We start from the raw sequence: 22345 nt of genomic DNA, 5'->3' as shown, positions 1-22345 counted from the left end.
CCTTGCCTTGCCACTTACCTACCAGGCTCAATTATATTAATTAGAGCCGAGGTCTTTCGTGTATCCTCTTAGTTTTCTTTTATTTCCTAAACATGAGTTTATTATATATCTTACGTCTACGAATCAGAAGGTATGGACTTGGTTGAAACTGAATTCATGAAACCCTGTATATAACGAATTCATTAAGTATTAGAACTGCCTGTAGACGTACAATGCAATATAGTAACATCGATTGTAAATACCCGTTTCGGTATGTACTTTATATATATACTATCTCCGAGTCCTCTTACCTTATAAAATCATAATCTCGTCAATAAATTCTACCCATAGGCCTAAGAGTCCAGCTCCACAAATGCAAATAACTTCACCCAACCCATGTAAAAAGGGATCTAGATAACTTCCACAATATCCCTATCTATAGGGGTTTTTCTATCCTCCGTAATCCTCTTCACCATCATAGCAGACCCATACTTCACCCACGCATTCCAAGTCCTCTGATGGTCTTCTCCAAATCTATTTTCATAATGCTTGAACAACTTCTCCAACATATCCAAAACCGGATTTTCATACAATACTAGTCCCCTCCTTTCACACATACTCGCCAACGCCTCCATCGAACTCCCTGTCGCTCTATGTAACTCTCCAAAAGTATCAGATCGATAAAAAGTACTCCTCCTCAAAAACATAATCGAACTTTCCCACTGCTGCAACTGCCCATGTATCATCCCCAACAAGAAAGATAAATGTGAGGAATCCGGGGCACGGTGTTCTAGATCATCGTTTCGTGAGAGTGCGTCGGTTAGGGTTTTTGTAGCATTATGGCTTAATCCTGCGTAGAATTCTGCTTTTCCGAGATCACGGAGGGCGTCAGCGTATTGTTTTGATGTCTTTTCGGACTCTTGGAGGTCGGAAATTGTTTTGTTAGCTTCATTGATGATGGTTATAGCGATTGGTTTGAGATTTTGGTTGATTAGGAGGCGGGACATTAATGCTAATGCGGAGATAGTGCGGCCGTGACGGCGGCCGTAGCGGACTAGACACCTTTGGTGGAAGAATTGTATTAACCGGGTCGCTAGGGGACCTTTAGGGCTGAAAGGGAGGACTTGGGCGAGTTGGTAAAAGCTATCTAAAGCATGCTGGTGGAGTTTCATGCCCAATTTATCGAAAGCGCGGACAGCCATTTCTAAGATTTCGGCAGAGATTTGAGGATGGCATACTAGACCTAGACACATGCCAAAGCTTTGCATAGCACGGGTTACGAAGTAGTGGTCTTTACCATATTTTGTGACAAGAGTTGGGAGGTAGAATACGCGAGCTACGTCGTCTAGATATAGTTTTGCGGTTTCGAAGGCTGAAGTTCCTGCGAAGAGGCCCCAGAATGCGGGGAGGACGCTAAAGTAGATTTTGGAGATGTGGGCCCAGTCCATACCTAGCATATTGTGGCCACGATCGGGTAGGGGATCTGGGTCGTTTAGGTAGGTTAGAATGTTGATACATACTCCTGGAGGTAGAGGTTCTGTGGATTCTGTGGGGGTGTAGCCTAATATTTCTATTTCTTCGATTGTGGCCTCTGGGTCTAATGGCTGCTGTGACATGATGCACACGGCATTTCGTTTGACTCTTTCGACCCAGGCCGAGCAGATTGGACGGAGGACTGCTGTGGCTTGGTGGAAGCCGGCTGATAGGTCGAGGGAGAATGCTTGACCTTGCTCTACGTGATCTTCCACTGCAGCATTGATAACGGAAGGGTCCTCGGGCGGAGGACGGGTCTTAGTAGATGGTGGGCCTGGTGGGGCACTGGGGTCATTCGTGGGAACGGCTTCACTTGAACCCGGGGTGGCCGTTTTGTCCGGGTCCGCCCCTCGAAGTGTCTCCGTGGGAATCTCGGGGACGGATTGATCAATTAACTGGAAACATTAGTGCCTTGGATTCATGAATCGAATCAATCCGATTTGATGTCAAGGCGCAAAAATCTAACTCACCTGATATAGGTCAGGAATAGCAGTTTCCCCACCAATGAGACTCATGGCCATCATGGCCTCCTCTATTGGTGTTGTAGTACTGTCTTCTGTAAGCCATCGTGCAGCCGCCCTTTGAAGAGGAGTGATGCGGTCTTCCTCTACCGCAGTTTTGGAGCTTACGCTCGAAGCACTCGGGGTTTGGGCAATGAGATCAATTGTTTCATCTTCATTCGGACCTAAAATGGATGTAAAAACCAGTTAGTGGCTTGGTCTTAATTGATCATTTCCGGCCCAGGGAGAGATCGATTTTCATGCATGAACTCGTTTCCAACCATCCAATCGAAGACGACCTAGGGCACGAGGACTGTCCTAGAACGGATAGGGATCGAGCGACTGACCTTGTACCTCGTTCTTGTACCGTTTCACCACCTTATCCACCTTATCATCTGGAATCTTCTCCCCGGTTTCCGCATACTTGAATACGGTCCTATGCTTCCCGGCCGCCCGCCGCTGCAAGGTCTTGCTCACGATGTAACGCCGGCGAGTGGCATTAATGCGCACCGTGGAGTTCCAAGTTCTCAACACGTGCTTTAATTGGTGGAGCCTAGTTATGAAACATAACAGAATCTCAGCATGGGGTTGTCTTCTTTTGATGATTCTACTTATGCATTGGGTACAGTTGCTTCTTCTTGTTCGCGTGCGAGAATTCACGGTTACGCCGGCACGCGGGGTGAAGCGAGATTTGACCCACTCCCGTACCCGAACGAAGATGAAGTTATAACTTACTGGACATCCAGCTTCCTCTCGGACTTCAGTAGTTTCACGATCTCATCTAATGGCACATTTTCGGATCTCTTCTGTAGGATGAATGACTTGTGCGGCTGCCAATCTGTGGACTTGTTGTATCGACGCGGTTGAGGTCGCGACGGTCCCGGCCAGAACTCCACATTCAGGTTAGGAGTAGAAGCTTGAGCAGCAGGGATTGGATTCTGCATATCGCTGCAGGCTTGCTGGGGGATATAAACGGGTTTCCGATTTTGAAAATTGAACTTATGTCCCAGCGCGGTGAGACCCGTTCTTTCGGCACGTAGTTCTCCCGGTCTGTTACGTATGCAAGTATCTACACACGTCGTCCGAGACTTGAGAGATTCACTATATTATTTGGATTGGGGCTGGGATTGAATTTCTTTTTCAGTTGGCGAGATTTTTCGGGAATCGATACTTCGTGTGGCCCTGTGGAAGAAGTTGGGGAGGGGGAAGAAGGGGGCATTCAGAAGATGAATCTTCGAAAGAGGGTTAGCTAAACCCCGACAGCCTTACTTTCTGCTTTAGCTTCTTATCAGATCTTATTTTATTCCTCAGCGCGAGATAGCTAGAAGACTGCGAGGCGGCACACGAACGAATGAATGACCGAGCGTAGTTGTTGCATTGGCGTTCGATTGAATGCTGACGCCACAATCACAATTATTACCACGCCATGCACTTTCCGATTAGTCAGTATACTTGAGAACTAAATAACTTCATCGTTCAAGCCTTCGCTCAAGTGAATCGGTAGATATTTTTGTTCGCAATAGGTATTGCAATTGCAGCTGTATGCCGTACAATGTTGCCCAAGTGGTTAGGAGTAGGCACGGGGGAGCCTTGCAGCCCGGTACCCCGGACCCTGCGCTGGGAGCCAATCAGGAAGCCGACTGCCGCTCTTTTAGCCAAGACTTGCGTCACACAGTATATGTATCCTTTTCTGGAGGGAAGTTCGAATATCGAATTCGGATGATTCGATGCCATAATAATTATTATAGGCCAAACTGGATTGGTTTATAAAATTCGACATATACCAGTCTGATATACATTTAAGGGTACTAGTATGCCCGTTCTCATCTCGCCTTTCTCCTGCGTTTTAGCTAAAAGTCTTTTGCCCAACAGGCCTCATCAAACTTAGCATTTCGTAGCTCGAGGGTCAAGAATCACAGAAGCATTTAATGCCGAGACTGGTCGAAAACATGTTGTTTGTAGCTGATAGGCAGACCGGTGAGTACATGGGTAAAGTTTTAAACCAACACTAGACCCTCTTGCTTTGAAGGATCCCAGGTCATATACTAGAAGAGGCCACTTGGAATATTTTAACTAACATCCTGTGTGAGGTTGAACACGGTCCGGTAAAATGCAACATACTTACACACGTCTAAAGCATCCACACTTTGTGATCAAGAAACCTTCTGCCGGATTAATTCGTGGCTTAGATCTTAGTTTTCAAGATTTAATTTCCCAAAGCTATATATAGTCCGATATGAATAACTTTCTCTAGTATTATTTCTTTATGGTATACGTAGTATAACGAAGGATAACATCGACAAAAAATCTGGCAAATAGAACTTCCAACCAACGTAATATATAACTTTGGGTGGCGACATGATTAGTCTCGAAGCCAGCATTTACGCAACAGTTAACAGTCAACCCTTGAAGAAACGAGTTAATTGTAGCCTAACAAGGAGATATAACTAACAAAACCGCCATACGCGCACACATAACTGCAACTTCCTTTGCACCCATGAAACAACCTCGGGATCTGTTGAAATATAACATTTCTCGAACACGAGACGTAGAAGACGGTTTTAAGTATATACTACAACTGTTGCTACGGAAAGCTTATAACCTTGAGTCCAGGCGCCTCTTGAGGCAGAGCGAAAAGCCATATATCTCTACACTTCCACTTTACTTAAGTGCTTTGCGATGTATGTCTATACCCTTTACTAATGAATTCCTAATTCCGCTTTAATATGACCTTCAAATATCTCAAGGCCAAGGAAAAGCCATGCCTCTCTCAAAGCTGTTCAAGTCCTCCTCCCTCTTACTAGCTCTCACAATCACTATTAATCACGTCAACGCAACATGCTTCCAGATTCCCGAAACTTTCAAGTCCGGAGAGTGTACCATGAAACTTACTTGGCACAAGAACACATATTATTGGAACGATGACGTGAGCAATCTACCCGCAATCCGCGACTTCATCCAAATCCAAATTCTCGATTCGCTGGGGAAAGGAATCTCATGGGATACAACTTGGCAACTCTGCTTCGGATATCGGGGGTGGGGGTGCAAATTTCCTTCAGCTTTACCTTATGACTTGGTAGTAAGTCCGCAGCATCGACGGGAGTATATACAGTTTTATTATGGGAACATAGGGTGGCATACTGATCCCGACCCGCCGGAGGGTTGGAAGTATTTGGGTGATGATGTGAAGAATCAGAGGCCTTGGTGTGGGGTATATACCGAGTGGGTGACTAACCCGTATGATGGTCCCGATGGTAAGACATACAAAGATGATCTTAAAGGTGAAGTTAAGTCAATCGAGGTAAGGAATATTTACCTTCCGTACCCTTGAATGAGACTAGAATAAGCGCAGTATAAATATCTCACGTACAGGTACTAACACATTCGCCGTTTTCTTTCTTTCTTTTCTTTTTTTTAAAAAAAGACGAGATTAGTCGAGTGCAAGTTTCAGTGCGGCGTAGACCTTGTTAACGTAACCGACTTCAAACCATATAACTGCGCAGAGCCTCCACCACCAACGACAGTGACGGCCACAGAGACAAAGGTAGCAACAAAAACAAAACAAACTACAAAACTAGCTACAGAAACAAAACTATATACTTCTATGAAGACGGAGACGAAGGTCAAAACTGTGACCGAGGTAGTGCCTGTCCCCCATTTGAACGCAACAAGACCAGCATTCCGCGTTGGTCGACCGGTCCCTACGGCCGATTTGAAACGGCGGGAGGAGGAGAAATCGGAGTATGTTTATTAGAATACCTCGGTAGAGGTTGATTTTTGCTTTCGAGTGGTAAGTGAGTGCTTAAGAAAGTCCCTAAGTATATTGGTGGAGCTTTGAACTAAACGCCCTCCGGACGCCTGAGAGGGGCATTGAAAAGTTGGGAAGTCAGGCTTAAATGCTGCCGCAGCTCACAAATCTGACCTTAGGCACTCAATTAACTAAATAGCATTTAAATTTAAAGAGCTAGTCTGGGCCAAGGTATTCTATAATCTAATGCAATAATTTTTTTGTAAATATTATAGTATAAAATGGTTCTCACCCGATATGCAGGTATACAAATGCTCCTATCAGGCCACAAGATGTCGTTTTCGAGAACTTGCATGTGCATTGAGGCTCTAAACGCGCAATACATTAGTCTACTCACCGAACATTCACGGTCTCCCGCCGACCCTAAAAAACAATTTCCTCACCAAAATCTTCCTATACAGATTTTTTTAAAATTAACCAGCACCGTCCCAATTGGCCTGTCCGCCCGGATTATCGATAATCCGCGGTTCGGAAGGTCCCCTGCCATCTGTTTCGTGGAAAATTATATCCGTTCCCCACATCGGATTAACCTCAAGAAACCCCTTGAACCTTTCTACACCTCGATCAGCTTCGATAGCTCCTAGCTTGATGCGGCTTTTTTATTTTATATATTATCCCGCTTTGCTAGATGTTAGAGATGGGAATCCTATGAGGTTATTAAAGAATCTTCCGGGGTGGGGTGGGTTTGAATTTTTCTTCAATTAGTGGGATGACGAGTATAAAATGCAGTCGCTCTGTTCTAGTCTGCTCGGAGAGGTACAGTACACGAGCAATGCATCATCTTTCCCCTCGGTATCTCTAAACCATCACCCGGATTGTATGATATTGTCGGAAACGTAGAGTAAGTCAGTAATAGTATATTCCCCGAGCTGATACGATACTTGCATTATCTCCAAAGCGCCTTTTCTATCAATCTAGCCGTCAATCGCAAATAACCAATCAATCCATCAATCGCAATCCTTGTATTCCGACTCAAACTCTCTTAATTAAAGCATCTGATCGAAAGCTAAGATCTAATCGCTTAGACACGTGAAAACCAAACCGGTCCAGGGCCTGTGACAGCCAATTCTCCGTCTTCTTCAACAAAACATTAAACATTTCTTCCGTCAATCTCCTCGACACGTTTTTATACTCATTTATAATTAAACAAATCACCAACCTCACCACCTCGAAGTCATATCGCCAGTTTCTTCACTTTAGAATTCCCTTCCAAATGCGCTACCTATAATTCGTGTCCACCCACCCACCTTACCCCGCCATAGCTCCCCACCACCCCACGAAAGAAAGAAAAAAATAAATAAATAAAAAAATGACATTCCGGCGCAAACTCGCCTACACCGCAGCTACAGCTGCCGGGGTTTCAGCAATCGGCGGCGCCACTCTCTACAACGTCCTAAGACCACGAGCATACCCCGGCGACAACCCCAAACCCATCACAAAGCCTCCAATCTTCCCAACCCTACCATCCCGAAAACAACATCTCGAAAACCTACGAAATGCAAAAGATCCATTCGACGTTCTCATCATCGGCGGTGGAGCCACGGGGTCTGGGATAGCATTAGATGCTGCTTCCCGTGGTTTAACGGTTGCTTTGATCGAGCGTGATGATTTTGCGGCTGGGACGAGTAGTAAAAGTACAAAACTTGTACATGGTGGTGTTAGGTACCTTGAAAAGGCTTTCTGGGATGCTGATATAGATCAATATAATTTGGTTAAAGAGGCTTTGAAAGAACGGACGGTTTTCTTGCATACTGCACCGCATTTAAGTGCTTGGTTACCGATTATGCTGCCGGTATACGAGTGGTGGAAGGCGCCGTAGGTGGTTCCTTGATTTCCGATTTGATGATAGAAAGGGAGTGGATAGACCCTGTTAACTGGAGATTACCCCGGTTTTAGGTATTACTGGGCTGGAACAAAGGCATACGATGCTCTTGCGAAGTTAAGCGGTGAGGGTATCGAGAGCAGTTACTTCCTGACCCGAGGAAAGGCCCTGGAAGCTTTCCCTATGCTTAAAAGGGAGAAACTGTGCGGTGCTCTGGTCTATTACGGTATATATACCAACTTTCAGATAAAAAGCAATTTTATTTAGAGGGACAGCAGCTAATACGTTCCCCAGACGGCGCCCATAACGACTCCCGCATGAACGTCACAATCGCCATGACCGCAGCCCTCTACGGCGCCACCCTCGCCAACCACGCAAACGTAACCTCCCTCCTCAAAGACCCAGTAACCGGCCAAGTCAACGGTGCAACAGTCCAAGATGTCCTCGACCCTTCCGCCGAACCCATCTCCGTAAAAGCCAAATGCGTGATCAATGCTACAGGACCATACACAGACACAATCCGTAAAATGGACGACGGAGAATCTCGAGAAATCGTTGCTCCGAGCTCAGGTGTCCATATTGTTCTTCCGGGATACTATAGTCCTCGCAAAATGGGTCTTTTGGATGCGAATACCTCGGACGGTAGGGTTATTTTCTTCTTACCGTGGGAAGGAAATACTATCGCCGGTACAACTGATGCTCCTACCGAAATCGTACAGCAACCTGTTCCGAAGGAGGAAGAAATCCAATTTATCCTCAACGAAGTATCTAGATACCTAGCACCAGACATCAACGTCCGTCGCGGCGACGTTCTTGCCGCATGGTCCGGAATCCGTCCACTAGTCCGTGACCCCAAGGCCAAAAACACAGAATCTCTAGTCCGAAACCACCTAATCGACGTCTCCAGTTCCGGTCTCCTCACCATCGCTGGTGGTAAATGGACCACCTACCGACAAATGGCCGAAGAATCACTCGACATCGCAATCGAAAAGTTCAACCTAACACCCCGTCCAAAACCCCTTCCGTTTTACCCAACCTTCGTCTCAGAAAATGACACAGACTCAGACGCTGCATCTGCCGCAAGAGGAACCTACGGAATGCTAGAAATCTCCGGAGATTGTAATACTGATAAATTAAAACTCATCGGTTCTCACGGATGGAGTCCTACGTTGTTCATCAATCTAATCCAACACTTCGGCGTCGACACGGTAGTAGCTCAACATCTTGCTAGCGCATACGGTGATAGAGCATGGACCGTTGCATCCCTCTGTTCACCCACAAATCTTCGTTTCCCAGTCCGTGGTAACAGAATATCTCCACTCTACCCTTTCGTCGACGGTGAGATTCGGTATGCTGTGCGTCATGAGATGGCAGAGACGGCGGTAGATGTTATTGCGAGACGAACACGGTTGGCGTTTTTGAATGCTCAAGCGGCATTGGAGAGTTTGCCGTTGGTTATTGATACTATGGGTGAGGAGATGGGGTGGGGGAAGAAGAGGAAGGAGAAGGAGTGGACTGAGGCTGTGAAGTTTTTGGAGAGTATGGGGTTGGCGGAGGGATTACAAGGGATTACGAGGAGTGAGGTTGAGAAGGGACGGGTGGCGCAGTGGAGTAAGGAGGTCGAAGGTGGAATGTATAGTCGGTTTAGTGGTAAGTTATAAATCTATATGTCTTTTTACATTATTCTACGTTGAGTCTAGGCTGACAGTGTTTTGTATAGGGATAGCGGAGAGTGTATAACAGTTTCTTGAAAACACTAAAAAGGAGTATAAACCTTTTCTTGCAATGGTTTGTATACCTACTATATTTTTCGTGTATATTGATTTTGCACATTTCTCTCTCTTAATGCTGTCGTTTGTGCTGTATACTAGCCCTGCTCATTCAATCTGTCATTTCATCAATTTTGGGGTTTCAAATTTGGGGACGATATCATGTGCAATGAAATCGCATCTGAACTTAATAAAATAGTTACTTTAAGTTTACCTTAAGAGAGCAGAGATAATATGTATGACGTCGGTCATTCAACGAGACCCATGGTCTTGTAAGGTTACAAGTTTAGGGGCGGCGAATAACCGACGAGGACGATGCATGATACGGGCGGGTTTTCTCTATTTACCACATATTTTATTCTGGCATCTGGCCTACGAGATAAAATTAGACATACGACTTCCCACCAAGAAAGAGTTAAATCGATCAACCAGAAGGGTTAATGTTTTGATATAAAGATCTTGCAACCAGTTATCTAAACTGACCGGACTCCGTTGAGAAAAAGGTACCACAGGAAACAAAACAAAACAAAACAAAACAAAAGAACACCACCTGTGCGTTTTGAGCATATACCGGCTAGCAAGGAAACGGGACTGAAAAAATTGTAAAAGGGACAAAAGGACGAGTATTCGCAAACGGTAGGAAGACAAGAGAAAAAAAATTAAAGAAAGAGAGAAAAGATTATCATAATAGCGCGATGAACAAGAAAGCTAGAGAGAGGATAAGTAGATGAACAAATAGGAGTTGGAAGGATGATAACGAGCAGAAGCAGCAAAATAAGAGATCGTAAAAAAACCAAGCCGAAAATCCCTATACAAATAATTTGAAGTTCCTTCTCATTTCCCAAGTTTTTTCTTTTTGCAAGTTTTAAACTGGGGTATAAGTGCTTAGTACCATAGGAAGCCCAACCAGAAAACAAATCGAAAACTCCAGATAGAAAGGCAAAACAGTCGTGAGGGATGGCGAAAACGGAGGCCCAATAGCGTGACGACGATTAATTAAAAGTAGTTTCCAGACCTAGCAATATCTAACAGAGAAGAAGCAGGCAGTGCGACCTGGACGTAACTTCTCAGGCGGGAAAGCAGGTGCAAAACGGGGAAATAGAGATTCGGTAGAATTAGTACCAAACTTCAGGCGAAGCTAGGGACAGTCGACTGAGCCGTCGAATTGGTGGTAAATACGCTAGTGCAAGTGATCCGTGAGCTCGACTCGGGCAATCTCGACTGGAAGATCCGGATGACGCAGAATACCCGCTAAGTGACCTCAGTATCCTCAACTACAAAGATGAAGAAAACGCAGCGCCTGACATCCTAGAAGACGGTCGGCTCGGATGCCTAGCACCACAACTGTGTCGTCTGTTAGACCTTAGATCTTCGCGTGGATTAACCCGTTCAGACTATTTAACGGTGTCCGGCTCAGTATCTGGCCCTTGCAGCGGCACACTTAACAAGCTGGTACCCGTACTACCACGCTTAGTGCTGTGCTTGGCGATTGAGCGACCATCGTTAACATCCTCATCTTCGGGCCTGTTCTCGGTGCTGCTTCCTGCAGCGAAGAATGTTGGGTGGGATGGCGTGACCAACGGGCTAGCGGCGCCGGTCATGATGATACTATCTCGGTCCTTGTGACGTTCGGCGAACAAACTTGCACGGTCGCCCATGGTAGCCCGGTCACCACCACTAAGTACACTTAGTGGAAGGGATTCCTTGCTGCCACCCCAGAGACTGCTTGGCGGTAAAGCGCGGATTGATGCATCCGTGTCAAAACTACGGCGTCGCTCTCGCTTTCGAGACGAAGATGCTAGAGTTAGGATACTAGCATCGTCTGAGAGCATGTTCCCTTGTGTCATCGTATGATAGGTTGTTGGATGTGGGAGGGTCGTAGGGATGCCCTGTGTAGAGTTGGAGTTGGAAGGTATGTGGCTTAATCCCGGAGCAGGAGAGATTGTAAATTGGTGTGTAAAATGCTGGGGAGGAGCATTTGGATTATGGGTGGACAGGTGAGGATTGTAGGAAGTTGTCATGCCGTTCGCAAGGTAGGTCGAAGGAGGGGCTGTCGACTGGACCGTGGTCAAGGTTGCAAGTGATTGGACAGATTGCGACGGCGATGAGTGGGCAGTCGATGAAGTATACGTGTGAGCGTGAGAGGAACCAGCCATCGAAGCGGCTCTAGCATGAGAGCTTGATGCTATACTGTGTGGTGGGTCTGAGAAAACGACTTGGGTGCCTGAAGATGAGTGTGTCCCTGATGTGGATGTGGATTCGTTTGTCAAGATGCCGTTCGAGACCGATCTCTGATTGCCATTGCCGTTTCTATTATGCGACGACGGCTTGAAGGCAGCCAGCCGTTTCATCAAAGTGCTGAATGGTTTGCGACGAGGATGTCGGTCTAAAAGATGGTGACGGATTATGTCAGCAGGCAGATCCCGACAAGACCGCTGCAAATTGTGACAGGAGAACGAGCCATCGCATCATCGTCAAATCGCTGAGATAGCAAGACATACCTCCACCATTTCCGCCCTGACCATTAGAATTTGGGACAATTCCGGTTGCCATCTAGGCTCTTGACCCTTCTCTCTTCTGTTCTATGGTCTGTAGTTACGTAAAATCGAATCGAGAGGATTTTACGTCTGTTCCGTCGTAACGGAGACACGCGGGCTTGAGCGCCGGACTAGTTAAGGAGGCCTGAATGGAAGTTTCGGGAAGAATGTCGATACGAAGAACGATGCTTGCTAATCAAGCGGATGTGGGGTCTAGGTGAATGGAATCAATAGGTATGAGTTCCGGTGAAGCCGGTTTTTGTCGCAAGTTTATATTTGCGATGACGAAGGGAGGCGCTGGTTCAAGGCAACCATGATGTATTTGCGGAGAGATGGTGTTGTTGTTTTGAGGTTTTGCCAATGCCAATCAATTCCCTAAAATTTGGGGCGCCAACCAGCGCGGTCCCACCAATCCAATGCCCAAGGGTCCAATATCAAATTCAAAGACGCAGTTCAACAGTCGCCAGAAGAAACAAAAAAGGTATCGAACGAGGAGAAACAACGAAGAAACAATCAAGCAATCGATCAATCAGGGAAATATGAAGGGACAATGATGGAGGAGTCCTAATTTGGCTATTTAGTCACGGGCGGGAGGTTTGTTTCGACCAAGCAGGCCCTTGCACATGCTACTATAAACCTACTCTCTGACAGGAAGGGAAAAGACTATAAAAGGACCGTGCCTGTTTCAGGTTCAGGGTCTTTCATTTCAATTCTTCCAGATTACAACCACCTCTCCCCTCATTTCTACCGGTGTATAGAATGCCATCGATGGTAGACGATACTTTCGAATTCATGCTCCAGTCATTTGGGTGGCTTTTAGTGCCAGTCACCAGACCTGATACAGACCGCCACAGTTGATATCAGAAGTCCAAAGTCGCGGGTGGCAGCATAAACCCGTCCTACGGTTCTCCATATCCGGGCTTCCTTCCCGTCCGTCGACGGCCAGTCGCTCGCGCCTGCCGTTCTTAGACGCGATTTCTATACTACACAGCTACAGGAGTAGAGAAGGCATACTGAAATTTCTATTAGTTTCTGGACTGAAGAGGCTCAAAGTCATCCTTGTCCAATCATTACTATGGCGAGGTCATCTGGAGTATCTCATCTGATTATCCTTCAAGCGATGAACATAGTTGCTACAACTTGTTAAACAGTCGAATCGTCTTGCGACACCGATAAGTAGATGCCCCGTGCGACGTGGCTTTGCAGAGATATGTCTAGAATCTCCAGATGTCTACTGCTACCCCTCATATGCATACCCCTCCAACCCCTCCTATCCACGACTCCAGAGATGAGATCACCCCTCTTTGAGACTATATCGGCCGCTGTCCGAGAAGCAGTGGCCTAAAATCTACATAGTGTGAGATTGTTAAGACGAGTCGCCAACTGCAGACTGGAAAATCTTGCAGCAGGCTGCGTCCTGTGAAGTAAGAAATATGCATATGCATATTTCGTAACCCTGAGGATCGAAAGAAGCTTAAACAGTGGTAATGTGAGGCCTTTCTATGGTATGGTAACAGTTATATCATATTCATGGGTTTTTAGTTATTCAGTGTGTGCCAGTTCCTGGGTTGCAGCATCATGCATGCAGTGCAGGGCGCCAAAACTTTGAGGACGAACTGCTTCATGAATGCTGCACAAGACCGGACGCCGAAGTTCGCGGGTTCAAAGTGTAAAGAAAGAAACATCAGAGACCGATATGGACACGGGCCGGATATATGTTCTCGAAGTATCTTATAATTGGGAAGGAATTGAATGTACCGACCGAAGCAGTCAGCCGAGCTCCGCGGGGAAAGTAGCTCTAGAGCCCGACGCGAAGGGAGAGGGGATCAATTTCCGTTATATCATGAGAAATGGTAATTCTTATTCGGCCTCATATATCTTGCAGCTTATAAGCCGCAATGTAAAAGAAAGAAAAGCAATTGCCAACATTTCTCCATATCACCCAAATTAGGCGAAGTCAGACCTCTCCGTGGGGTGAAATCTGAGTTCGCCGTACATTGCCTCCGTTTGGAGCATCGTGAGGCGAACCCTCAGACGGCTTCGTGAACGATTGTCCAAAAGTGGAGATGGAACACCGCCTTTGCCCATGCAGCATGTTCTCAAGCTGCAGCTTTGCCATGCAGCTCAGGGACTGGGATCTGGCGACAGCCTGCATGGTGTGTTCATCATTAGCCCACAGAGCATTGCTTTGGTGGGTCACTTACGTTACTGGCTGGACGTGGGAGCTTGGAGCTAGAGCTTCGATGTGGGTCGATGCGGTCGGTACTTACAAGGGAAGAAATGACCGAACCGAAGAAAACCTCAGGAATGCCGTGAGAAGGCCCAAGCTTTTTTGCGAGCTTCTGTTTGGTAAACTGGTAGATGATTCTGATAGGATTGGATTGTATAAATGCAGCACGATATCTTACAGTTCACAAAAAGAGTTTATATCACAGAAAATTGGGCAGAAAGTACTTTAACTTCAACGTCACTCGTCCTCACCTTTAAACCTGTGAAGAAACAACTCCTACGGATTGCACGGAGCAACGTTCGACGGGTAACAGTCGAGTCGCTTACCTAGGGTATCCGGCATTTATAAACTAGCGAGAAGGGAAGCTACAGACCGGAACTGGGGGAAGTAATCATCCGTGACAAGGTACGACAGGTCTATCCGAGATCCCCAGTTTTGTTCATGCTCCCAACCCGCACCGGCGTCAATTATTTGCTGGTAGCCAACCTCAACGGCATTTGCCTCTCGCTCTTCGGTTTCCCTTCCACAAGAATGCAACTTGATATTTTTTCCGCTACAAGCCCAGACTTTTAGTGATTTCCTCAATTGATCAATTGACGAGGATTTCTTGCTTCTAAATGTGTGGCGTCGTCCACGATCTTTCCCCGAACCAGCTAGCTCTAGTAGTTAGCTCAAGTTCAAATCGCGTCGAAGCAGAGCAGTCGATATTGTCCGCCACGGCCTTGCCATGCTGCAGTTGCAGTTGTTTGCTACCTGTTTGTCGTCTCAATGGTATGATCAACGTTGTTGGTCCGGTGAGACCAAATAGTGCAGAGCATATTATAGATACCGATAGCTCCGATCTTCGTGGCCGTCGCTGAATCATGTTGCATGTCTGTTGGCCCGCGTCGGCCTTCGTCCGGGCCTGGATCTTCACGTACATATATCAATGCGAGGCTTAAGCTGGCCTGTTAATAGCTCTTCTGATTATAAAAATGAGCGGCCTGCAGCTCCCAAGAGTAGCTCAGCGCCCTGACCCCGCCGTATACATGAAGTATATGTAATGTGTATGCAAGCTGCAGAGCAAGTGTGAACTGTCATTGCTTCAAGCAGACCCCTCGATTCCCCTCCCTCTTCTCAACGTCTCTGCCCCTGTTCTCACCGACGGCCAAGTCTATAAAGACGGTCTCTCGCCGTCTTGAAGCACCTTTCTTTCTTTCTCTCTGATCACCATCCCCTCCCCAAAGCAGTTAATTGTCATCAATTGGCCCACTTCATTACCAATTGACACGCCTTGTTGAAGAAAAAGGTATCTCGATCCTCTCCGTGCTGATGCCATTACATTACATTTCCTCGCATTTGCTCCTTCTTCAAGCTAGCTCCGAGGCCAGCAATAGCCAAGCAGCAGTAAACACGTCGAGTCTTGTCATGGGGTTACGTTACCGTTCCAGTGGCACTGTTATGAGCTGCTATGGGCTGAGCAGGTTCCTCATTGTCCCCAGCTCACTCGTCGCTGTTCCCTACATCAGATCATTGTCAGGAGCTGGCCTAGCTGCCCCCACTAATGGGTTGCCTATGCAAGCCTGATGCCCCGCAGCTGTGGCTGCCCGTTTCCCAATTGGGCCGTTTGTCTTGCCGAACAGGAACCCCCAATTTATGCCACACAACGCAGGTAGCCTCCTCCCTGGCTTCTGTTGTTACGTCAGATATAAATCTCGACGGCTTTCTCGGAGCTTCGCGTCTTTTTCTTCCAGCTTTGCTCTCTATCGCAATTGTACAGCTTTGCACTGTACTCTTCTTTCTTTTCGCAGTATTTGAACGTTTCTAACAATTACCAGTGCTTGGTAGATTAGCTATATTGGATTTTTAAACCTTGATAATGTCTGCTCCAGCCGAAGAGGCCGCCGCTGCGGCCACAACCGTTCTCACTCCTCACCGAAAGAACAGCGGAACCAGTCATCCAATTCGTCGAGCCTCTCAGGATGATCATTATGATTTTCAGTCCCGTGCTCCTGATGGCGCTGGTTATAGACGACGTACTAGTATTATGGAGGATAAGGAACGATGGGTTGGAACTGCCCTGACTGTAAGCTTGGTCCTATAAATCCGTGAGAATTTGTTAGAAAATATCATATCAGATATTGACAAAGTGGGTAGCCGATGTATGCTGGCATCGCCGCTATAGTTCTCGATAACCTTCTCGAGATCGGTCTCTCCATCCATGACGGAACCTACACCACCGATTTCTCGGTTGAGACATACGATGTTACCCCTGAGACTAGCCCAGAGGATATCTCCAACATGGTTCTCAAGTATGTTGTCCAGCAGCTCACTACTTTCGCCCGTGAACATACCGTCAAGTTCGTTGGTGCTGGTATTACCGAGGGTGTTGAATACCACTGTCCAACTATTTCCAACATTATCTGGAAGGAGTTGGATATTGTTCCAATTGTTTTCCACGTCCACATTACCCTCGACCCAGATCACGCTTCTGCCAACTCCACATACTCCCCACCAAAGGATGGTATCGAAGTCCGAAGCGTTGACGAACAGGCTGATTCCGCCGTTCGTAAGGCCTTGATGTACTTCGGTCCTAACCATAATCCACGCCTTACTATCGGTTTCCGTAACCAGGTCGAGGTTGACGGAGATGGCAAGATCCACCTTGTTAATCTGAAGCAACTTGAGGGGACTGTCGCTGATACTACCTGGCGATGCGTTCTCAAGTATGCCAATGAGATCAAGGCTAAGAAGCTGAAGATTGCCTTCTTCAACTCTACCCCACAAGGTGGTGGTGTCGCTCTCATGAGACACGCCATGATGAGATTCTACAAGCTCCTCGGTATCGATGTCAGATGGTATGTTCCAAAGCCAAACCCGGCTGTCTTCAGAATTACCAAGAACAACCACAACATCCTCCAAGGTGTCAACGATCCATCTGTTGGCTTCAGCAAAGATCACCAGGCTCAAATGGATCAATGGATCACCTATAACGCTGAGCGTTACTGGCTCAAGGAAGGTGGACCACTCAGCAAGACTGGTGCCGATGTCATTATCATCGATGACCCACAGATGCCCGGTCTCATTCCACTCATCAAGAAGGTCCGCCCAGAAGTTCCAGTCATCTACCGTTCCCACATCGAAATCCGTGGCGATCTCGTCTTGAAGCCAAACACTGCTCAGAATGACGTCTGGAACTACCTTTGGGACCGCATCCAGCAGGCTGACGTTTTCCTCTCCCACCCTGTCAACAAATTCGTTCCAGGAAACGTCCCTGCTGAGAGAGTTGGCTTGATGGGCGCTGCCACTGATTGGCTCGATGGTTTGAGCAAGCCTCTCCGTGACTGGGATCTCCGATACTACTTCCACAACTTCCGAACTCTCTGCAGTGAGAACAGGATGTACAAGTTGCAGTACCCAGCCCGTAACTATATCGTTCAGGTTGCCCGATTCGATCCATCGAAGGGTATTCCCACCGTGATTGAGTCCTACGTGAAGCTCCGCAAGAAGTTGGATAACATCCTCCCTATTAGCAAGATCCCACAGTTGTTGATGTGAGTATATCAAATTACCTTTTTACGTAATTTTGTTCCTTACTAATGCGAGGTATAGTTGTGGCCACGGTGCCATTGATGACCCAGATGCTTCGATCATCTACGATCATGTCTTGAACATCCTTGAACAGCCAGAGAACCAGCCCTACGTTACTGACATCATTGTCATGCGTATCCCACCATCCGATCAGCGTATGTTCCTTCTCCTTTATATTTGAAATTGTTCCATATACTCACATATTCATAGTGCTTAATGCCCTCCTCTCTTGTGCCAAGGTTGCCCTCCAGCTCTCCACTCGTGAGGGTTTCGAGGTCAAGGTTTCAGAAGCTCTCCACAAGGGTATTCCAATCATTGCCAGCCGTGCCGGTGGTATCCCACTCCAAGTTCAGCACGAGAAATCTGGTTTCCTCGTCGAGCCAGGTGATTCCGATGCTGTCGCCCGCCATCTCTTCGACCTTTGGCGTGACAAGGAGTTGTACGAACGCATGTCCAACTTCGCTAAGAACAACGTCTCCGATGAAGTTGGTACCGTCGGTAATAGCTTGGCTTTCATGTATATGGCAGCCAAGATGGGTAAGGGCGGTGAGATCATCAAACCAAATGGCAGATGGATTAATGATATGTTGAGAGAGGATGCTGGAGAGCCATATAGAGATGATGAGCCTCGATTGCCAAGAGGTGGGCTTTCGGTTATCGTTTAAAGGGGTTACGATGGATTGGTCTCTTACCATGTGAAGAATGAATGGATGAATGGGTTTCTTTAAATATTTAATACTTTCCTTTTGTTTGGTGGTTCAACTGATTCCCTCTTTTCTTTTTATTCTTTAACTTGTTTCTCTTTTCCTTTTCTCTGCTGCTCTTATTCTGAAGACCTTAGAAAAGATAACTCCAAATGGTTTAGAAAATCAGAATTGGGCTATAGCTTAATACATAAATAGTTGAAATCAATAAAAAGTTCGATTTTAGCTTATCTCTGCCTTTTTCTTACGATGTTACTGTTAAGCTGGTCTGACAAGCTGTTAAGCCTCAAAACAGCGTTGTTAGCGTTGGAATACTCTTCCCCTGACCCCTAGTTCAGAAATTAGAACCGATTCCCGAACTAGTTACAAAGCCAAACGCGCAGGTGTGGAACCGCGACAACCTCGCAGATGCACTCATGAATTGCTCATCTGTGTAAATCCATACAGATTATTTCCGATGAGTCTAAATATCTTCCGGTTTCGCCACCGATCTTTTTCATACTGTCAATCAACATGATTACCCGATCCCCCGAAATCACCAATATCACACGGCATAAGCTTAAGGTGTGGGATCAACAAAAAGCTTAAAGGAAGCGCTCCCCTGACTAGGCCCTGAGCTCCGAGCCTCTAATAACTATCAGAAAAACAATGGATCGGCAGCCGCGGATTCAGCGCCTTTCGGCTAATGCGATAGCTCGGATTCGGAGCACTGTGTCGCTTACTAGTTTGGCGGGTGCTGTGCAGGAACTTTTGATGAATAGTGTGTTATTTGATTCCCGGATTCCTGGGATTGTGCCTTGCATTGACTGGGGCTAATCGGAATGCATGGGATGTATAGGTATTGATGCCAATGCTACTACAATCAATATATTCATCAATATCATCAAGAATTCTATAATAATTGAAGATGATGGGGATGGTATTTTTCCGGGTGATATGACACTAGTGGGCAATCGATATTGTGAGTATTCAACCTTGAATTATTTCAGGGATTTGTTATTAATACTACCTTAGCAACATCTAAATCGACCTATTCCCCAACGTTTGGTTCTCGTGGAGAGTTCTTGTCATCCCTCGCCACATCATCACTACTCACGATCTACTCCCGCTCCAAGTTTTATAGATCTACTCATGCAGTAAGGTATCACTACGGCTCCCGCCTAGTATGCGGACAAATCGAAAACGACCACCTAATGCTTCCAAAAAGTGGGACGAAGGCTATCGTCGATAGATTATTTGGAAACTTCCCCGTAAGACTTGTGGGGAGGGAAGATATGACCGCTACGGAGATTGCGAAAGAGTGGAAGGATATTGGGAGGAAGGTTGTTGAAGTTGTGTTACTTTGTGCGAAGAATGGGAGGGGAGTTAAGGTTGTGGTTAGGAATGAGGAAGGTGTGAGGAAGGCGGTGTTTGATATCGGTAGTGGTGATGAAAGTGATGCGCCTGTGAGGGTTGGGAATGTGGTGCATCAGGCGGGGCTTGGGAAGATTGTATGGGAGAATATAAGTGGTGGTTGGCGGGGGATTACTATGAAGGGCGTTATTGGGTTGGTGCCTGCGGCGGATAAAGAGAGACAGTTTATCTGTGAGTTTTCCCCTTAGTACTGGTGACTCAAGGGAAGAGATGGGTGCTAATCTTGAATGCAGTTGTCAACGGTTCGCCGGTTGGAAGACATACGAATTCGATTTTATACTCAAAGATCAATAGTTTGTTCGCGGCCTCGTCGTTTGGTACCATCGATGAGAATGTTGCGCCAGAAGTCGGGAAGAGATGGGTTGTGAGAAAAGGTGTGGAACGGCATCCGTCGTTCGTAATCTTCGTGGAGACATCTGGTTCACTGAATACGGTGCATGCGGAGGATTTGGAAGTGGATAGTGGCAATACTATTCTCCTAGATGTTACGGGCCTGATTGAAGCAGTGGTGGATGAATTTTTGAGGGTTGGGGGTTGGAAGAAGAGAGTTACGGCTATGCCGAGAAGGAAAGTGGATGAAGATGTTGATGCCATGCCAAAGTGGGTGCCGAAGAGGAGGGCGGATCTTGCTTTGGATTTGGTCTTTCCCACGAGGATGAAGAGTTCACACAGTCTCGCTGCTCAGAGTTTCAATGGTGCGAAAATTCGGAGAGTCTTGCCAGAACCGGCAGAAAGACCACCACCGGGGGAGCAGATACAGCAAGAGAGTGCACCTGCCAATGATCCTGGTGTTTTGAGATACTTGGATCCAGCGATGAACAAATATGTCTTATTGGATGCGAGGACTGGGAATGAAATCAGGACCCCGAAGCCCCAAGCGATGCCGAAAAGACTGACCCTACTACCTGAACAACGGAAGGGGTCTATGAACGCCCAAGGTTGGGCATCAAATATCGTTTCTGTGAGTATCCGATTTTTCGAAGAAAATTAGGGAATATATGGCTAACTAGATGCGTAGTCTTTCAAAACCCCTGTTTACAGGAACCCCGAGGCACAGATTCCTCGAAAATCCATGATATCGGATACCTTCAAAGGAGACGAGTATATCAGCACTGCACGACTATCCAAATCATCGCTTCAAACGGCACGAGTAATCGCGCAAGTGGACGAAAAGTTTATCCTGTTATCATTCCAATCCCCAGAGCTACTGGTTATCGTAGATCAACATGCCGCCGACGAAAGAATTCGGGTTGAAAGACTTTGGAAAGAATTTGATAACCTACCGAAGCCGTTGAAGAAAGAAGTTTCCTTCTCGATTGGTGCAGACGAAGCGAATATTATGAGGTTATATATTGATGATATGAGGAGTTGGGGGTTTGAATTGGATATTACACTGATAAGGGGAGCTCATGGTGCGGTGACAGTTGACGTTGTTGGGGCGCCGGAGTTAGTGGCGGATAGATGTGTAAGTGAGCCATCAGTAGTGGTGAGGTTATTGAGAGGCTGGATTGCGGAGTTGAAGGAAGAAAAGAGAAGTAGAGGGTTTCCTGATGGGAGAGGGGGGTGGATTAAAAGGATGGTTACGGCGACGCAGCGTTTGAATGAAGTGGTCAGCAGCCGGGCTTGTAGGAGTATGTGGTTTCTCTGATCTCTGTTTGTGACAATTACTGACGGGTGTGGTTTCTGATATAGGCGCGATTATGTTTAACGATAACTTGACGTTAGAGGAATGTAAGGAGCTGATTGAGAGGCTTGCTGCCTGTGATTTTCCATTTCAGTGTGCACATGGGAGACCAAGCATGGTACCTGTGGTTGATTTGGTAGACGATGGGATTGAGGCACGATTCAATGAGGATGTATGCGGGAATTTATGTTGCCAGCGTGACTGATATTTCTTTGGACTTCAATACGATATGGATTCTAGGATTTAATGGTTTATAGTACAGAACTGCTGCGAAATATACAGCGGCAGACTCGTGATACCCTTACAGTTTAGTTACACTCGATGGCTAATTGATACCCCAAATACAACAAAGCGATAGACAACCGCAGTGTCATATTATATTTTTAGTATTTAGTATTTAGTATTTAGTATTTAGTATACTAGGCTCATGAACCTTCGAGAAATTGTGCGAAAATGCGCCCTTGAAACAAGAAAGCGTTTAAGCTACCGACTCGCCGATGCTCGTCAAAAGTGGACCTTAAATGTCTTGGTTTGATCCTTCACAGATAGTTTCGTGGAGATGCCCGAGCCCGCCGGGTATAAAAGTCGGCAGGTATACCATTGAAGACTGTTGAAGTCACAATTGATTGTACTGCATCCTCTATACAAGTTTGTAGTCTTATTAGTCGACTTGATCAACCATTTTCATTCGGTTAACATTAACATTATTTGAATTCTCTAAGACCGTTGAAAAAGTTTCCCACACTTTGACACTGTTGTTGGAGTTTTGCGTCGACAACACAGAAAATAGTTCTCA

The 22345-nt window shown here is 46.4% G+C and overlaps 5 protein-coding genes across 5 annotated transcripts; 3 read left to right on the top strand and 2 right to left on the bottom strand.

Annotated features, from left to right (window-relative positions):
• Positions 1-389: 389 nt before the first annotated feature.
• On the bottom strand, positions 390-2956 carry DFL_003383 (uncharacterized protein; the record flags this gene model as incomplete). Its single annotated transcript, XM_067632315.1, has 4 exons — positions 390-1907; positions 1983-2197; positions 2360-2565; positions 2748-2956. The coding sequence occupies 4 exons, from the start codon at positions 2954-2956 to the stop codon at positions 390-392; spliced, it is 2148 nt and encodes a 715-aa protein (XP_067490596.1).
• Positions 2957-7129: 4173 nt separating this feature from the next.
• DFL_003382 (uncharacterized protein) lies at positions 7130-9382 on the top strand (the record flags this gene model as incomplete). Its single annotated transcript, XM_067632314.1, has 4 exons — positions 7130-7635; positions 7717-7868; positions 7937-9292; positions 9363-9382. The coding sequence occupies 4 exons, from the start codon at positions 7130-7132 to the stop codon at positions 9380-9382; spliced, it is 2034 nt and encodes a 677-aa protein (XP_067490595.1).
• A 1423-nt stretch (positions 9383-10805) lies between these two features.
• On the bottom strand, positions 10806-11964 carry DFL_003381 (uncharacterized protein; the record flags this gene model as incomplete). Its single annotated transcript, XM_067632313.1, has 2 exons — positions 10806-11797; positions 11913-11964. 2 exons carry the CDS (start codon positions 11962-11964, stop codon positions 10806-10808), a joined length of 1044 nt encoding a protein of 347 aa, XP_067490594.1.
• A 4072-nt stretch (positions 11965-16036) lies between these two features.
• DFL_003380 (uncharacterized protein) lies at positions 16037-18413 on the top strand (the record flags this gene model as incomplete). The annotated part of the gene is made up of 4 exons (XM_067632312.1): positions 16037-16243; positions 16315-17711; positions 17770-17903; positions 17959-18413. 4 exons carry the CDS (start codon positions 16037-16039, stop codon positions 18411-18413), a joined length of 2193 nt encoding a protein of 730 aa, XP_067490593.1.
• A 687-nt stretch (positions 18414-19100) lies between these two features.
• On the top strand, positions 19101-21845 carry DFL_003379 (uncharacterized protein; the record flags this gene model as incomplete). Its single annotated transcript, XM_067632310.1, has 7 exons — positions 19101-19212; positions 19291-19413; positions 19467-20036; positions 20099-20826; positions 20884-21496; positions 21558-21721; positions 21807-21845. 7 exons carry the CDS (start codon positions 19101-19103, stop codon positions 21843-21845), a joined length of 2349 nt encoding a protein of 782 aa, XP_067490592.1.
• Positions 21846-22345: the final 500 nt, after the last annotated feature.

This window comes from Arthrobotrys flagrans (assembly GCF_004000055.1).
Source record: "Arthrobotrys flagrans strain CBS H-5679 chromosome Unknown unitig_0, whole genome shotgun sequence".
Classification (NCBI taxonomy): domain Eukaryota; kingdom Fungi; phylum Ascomycota; class Orbiliomycetes; order Orbiliales; family Orbiliaceae; genus Arthrobotrys; species Arthrobotrys flagrans.
The sequence above is the reverse complement of the archived record's forward strand: the minus strand, read 5'-3'. Positions and strand labels throughout refer to the sequence as shown.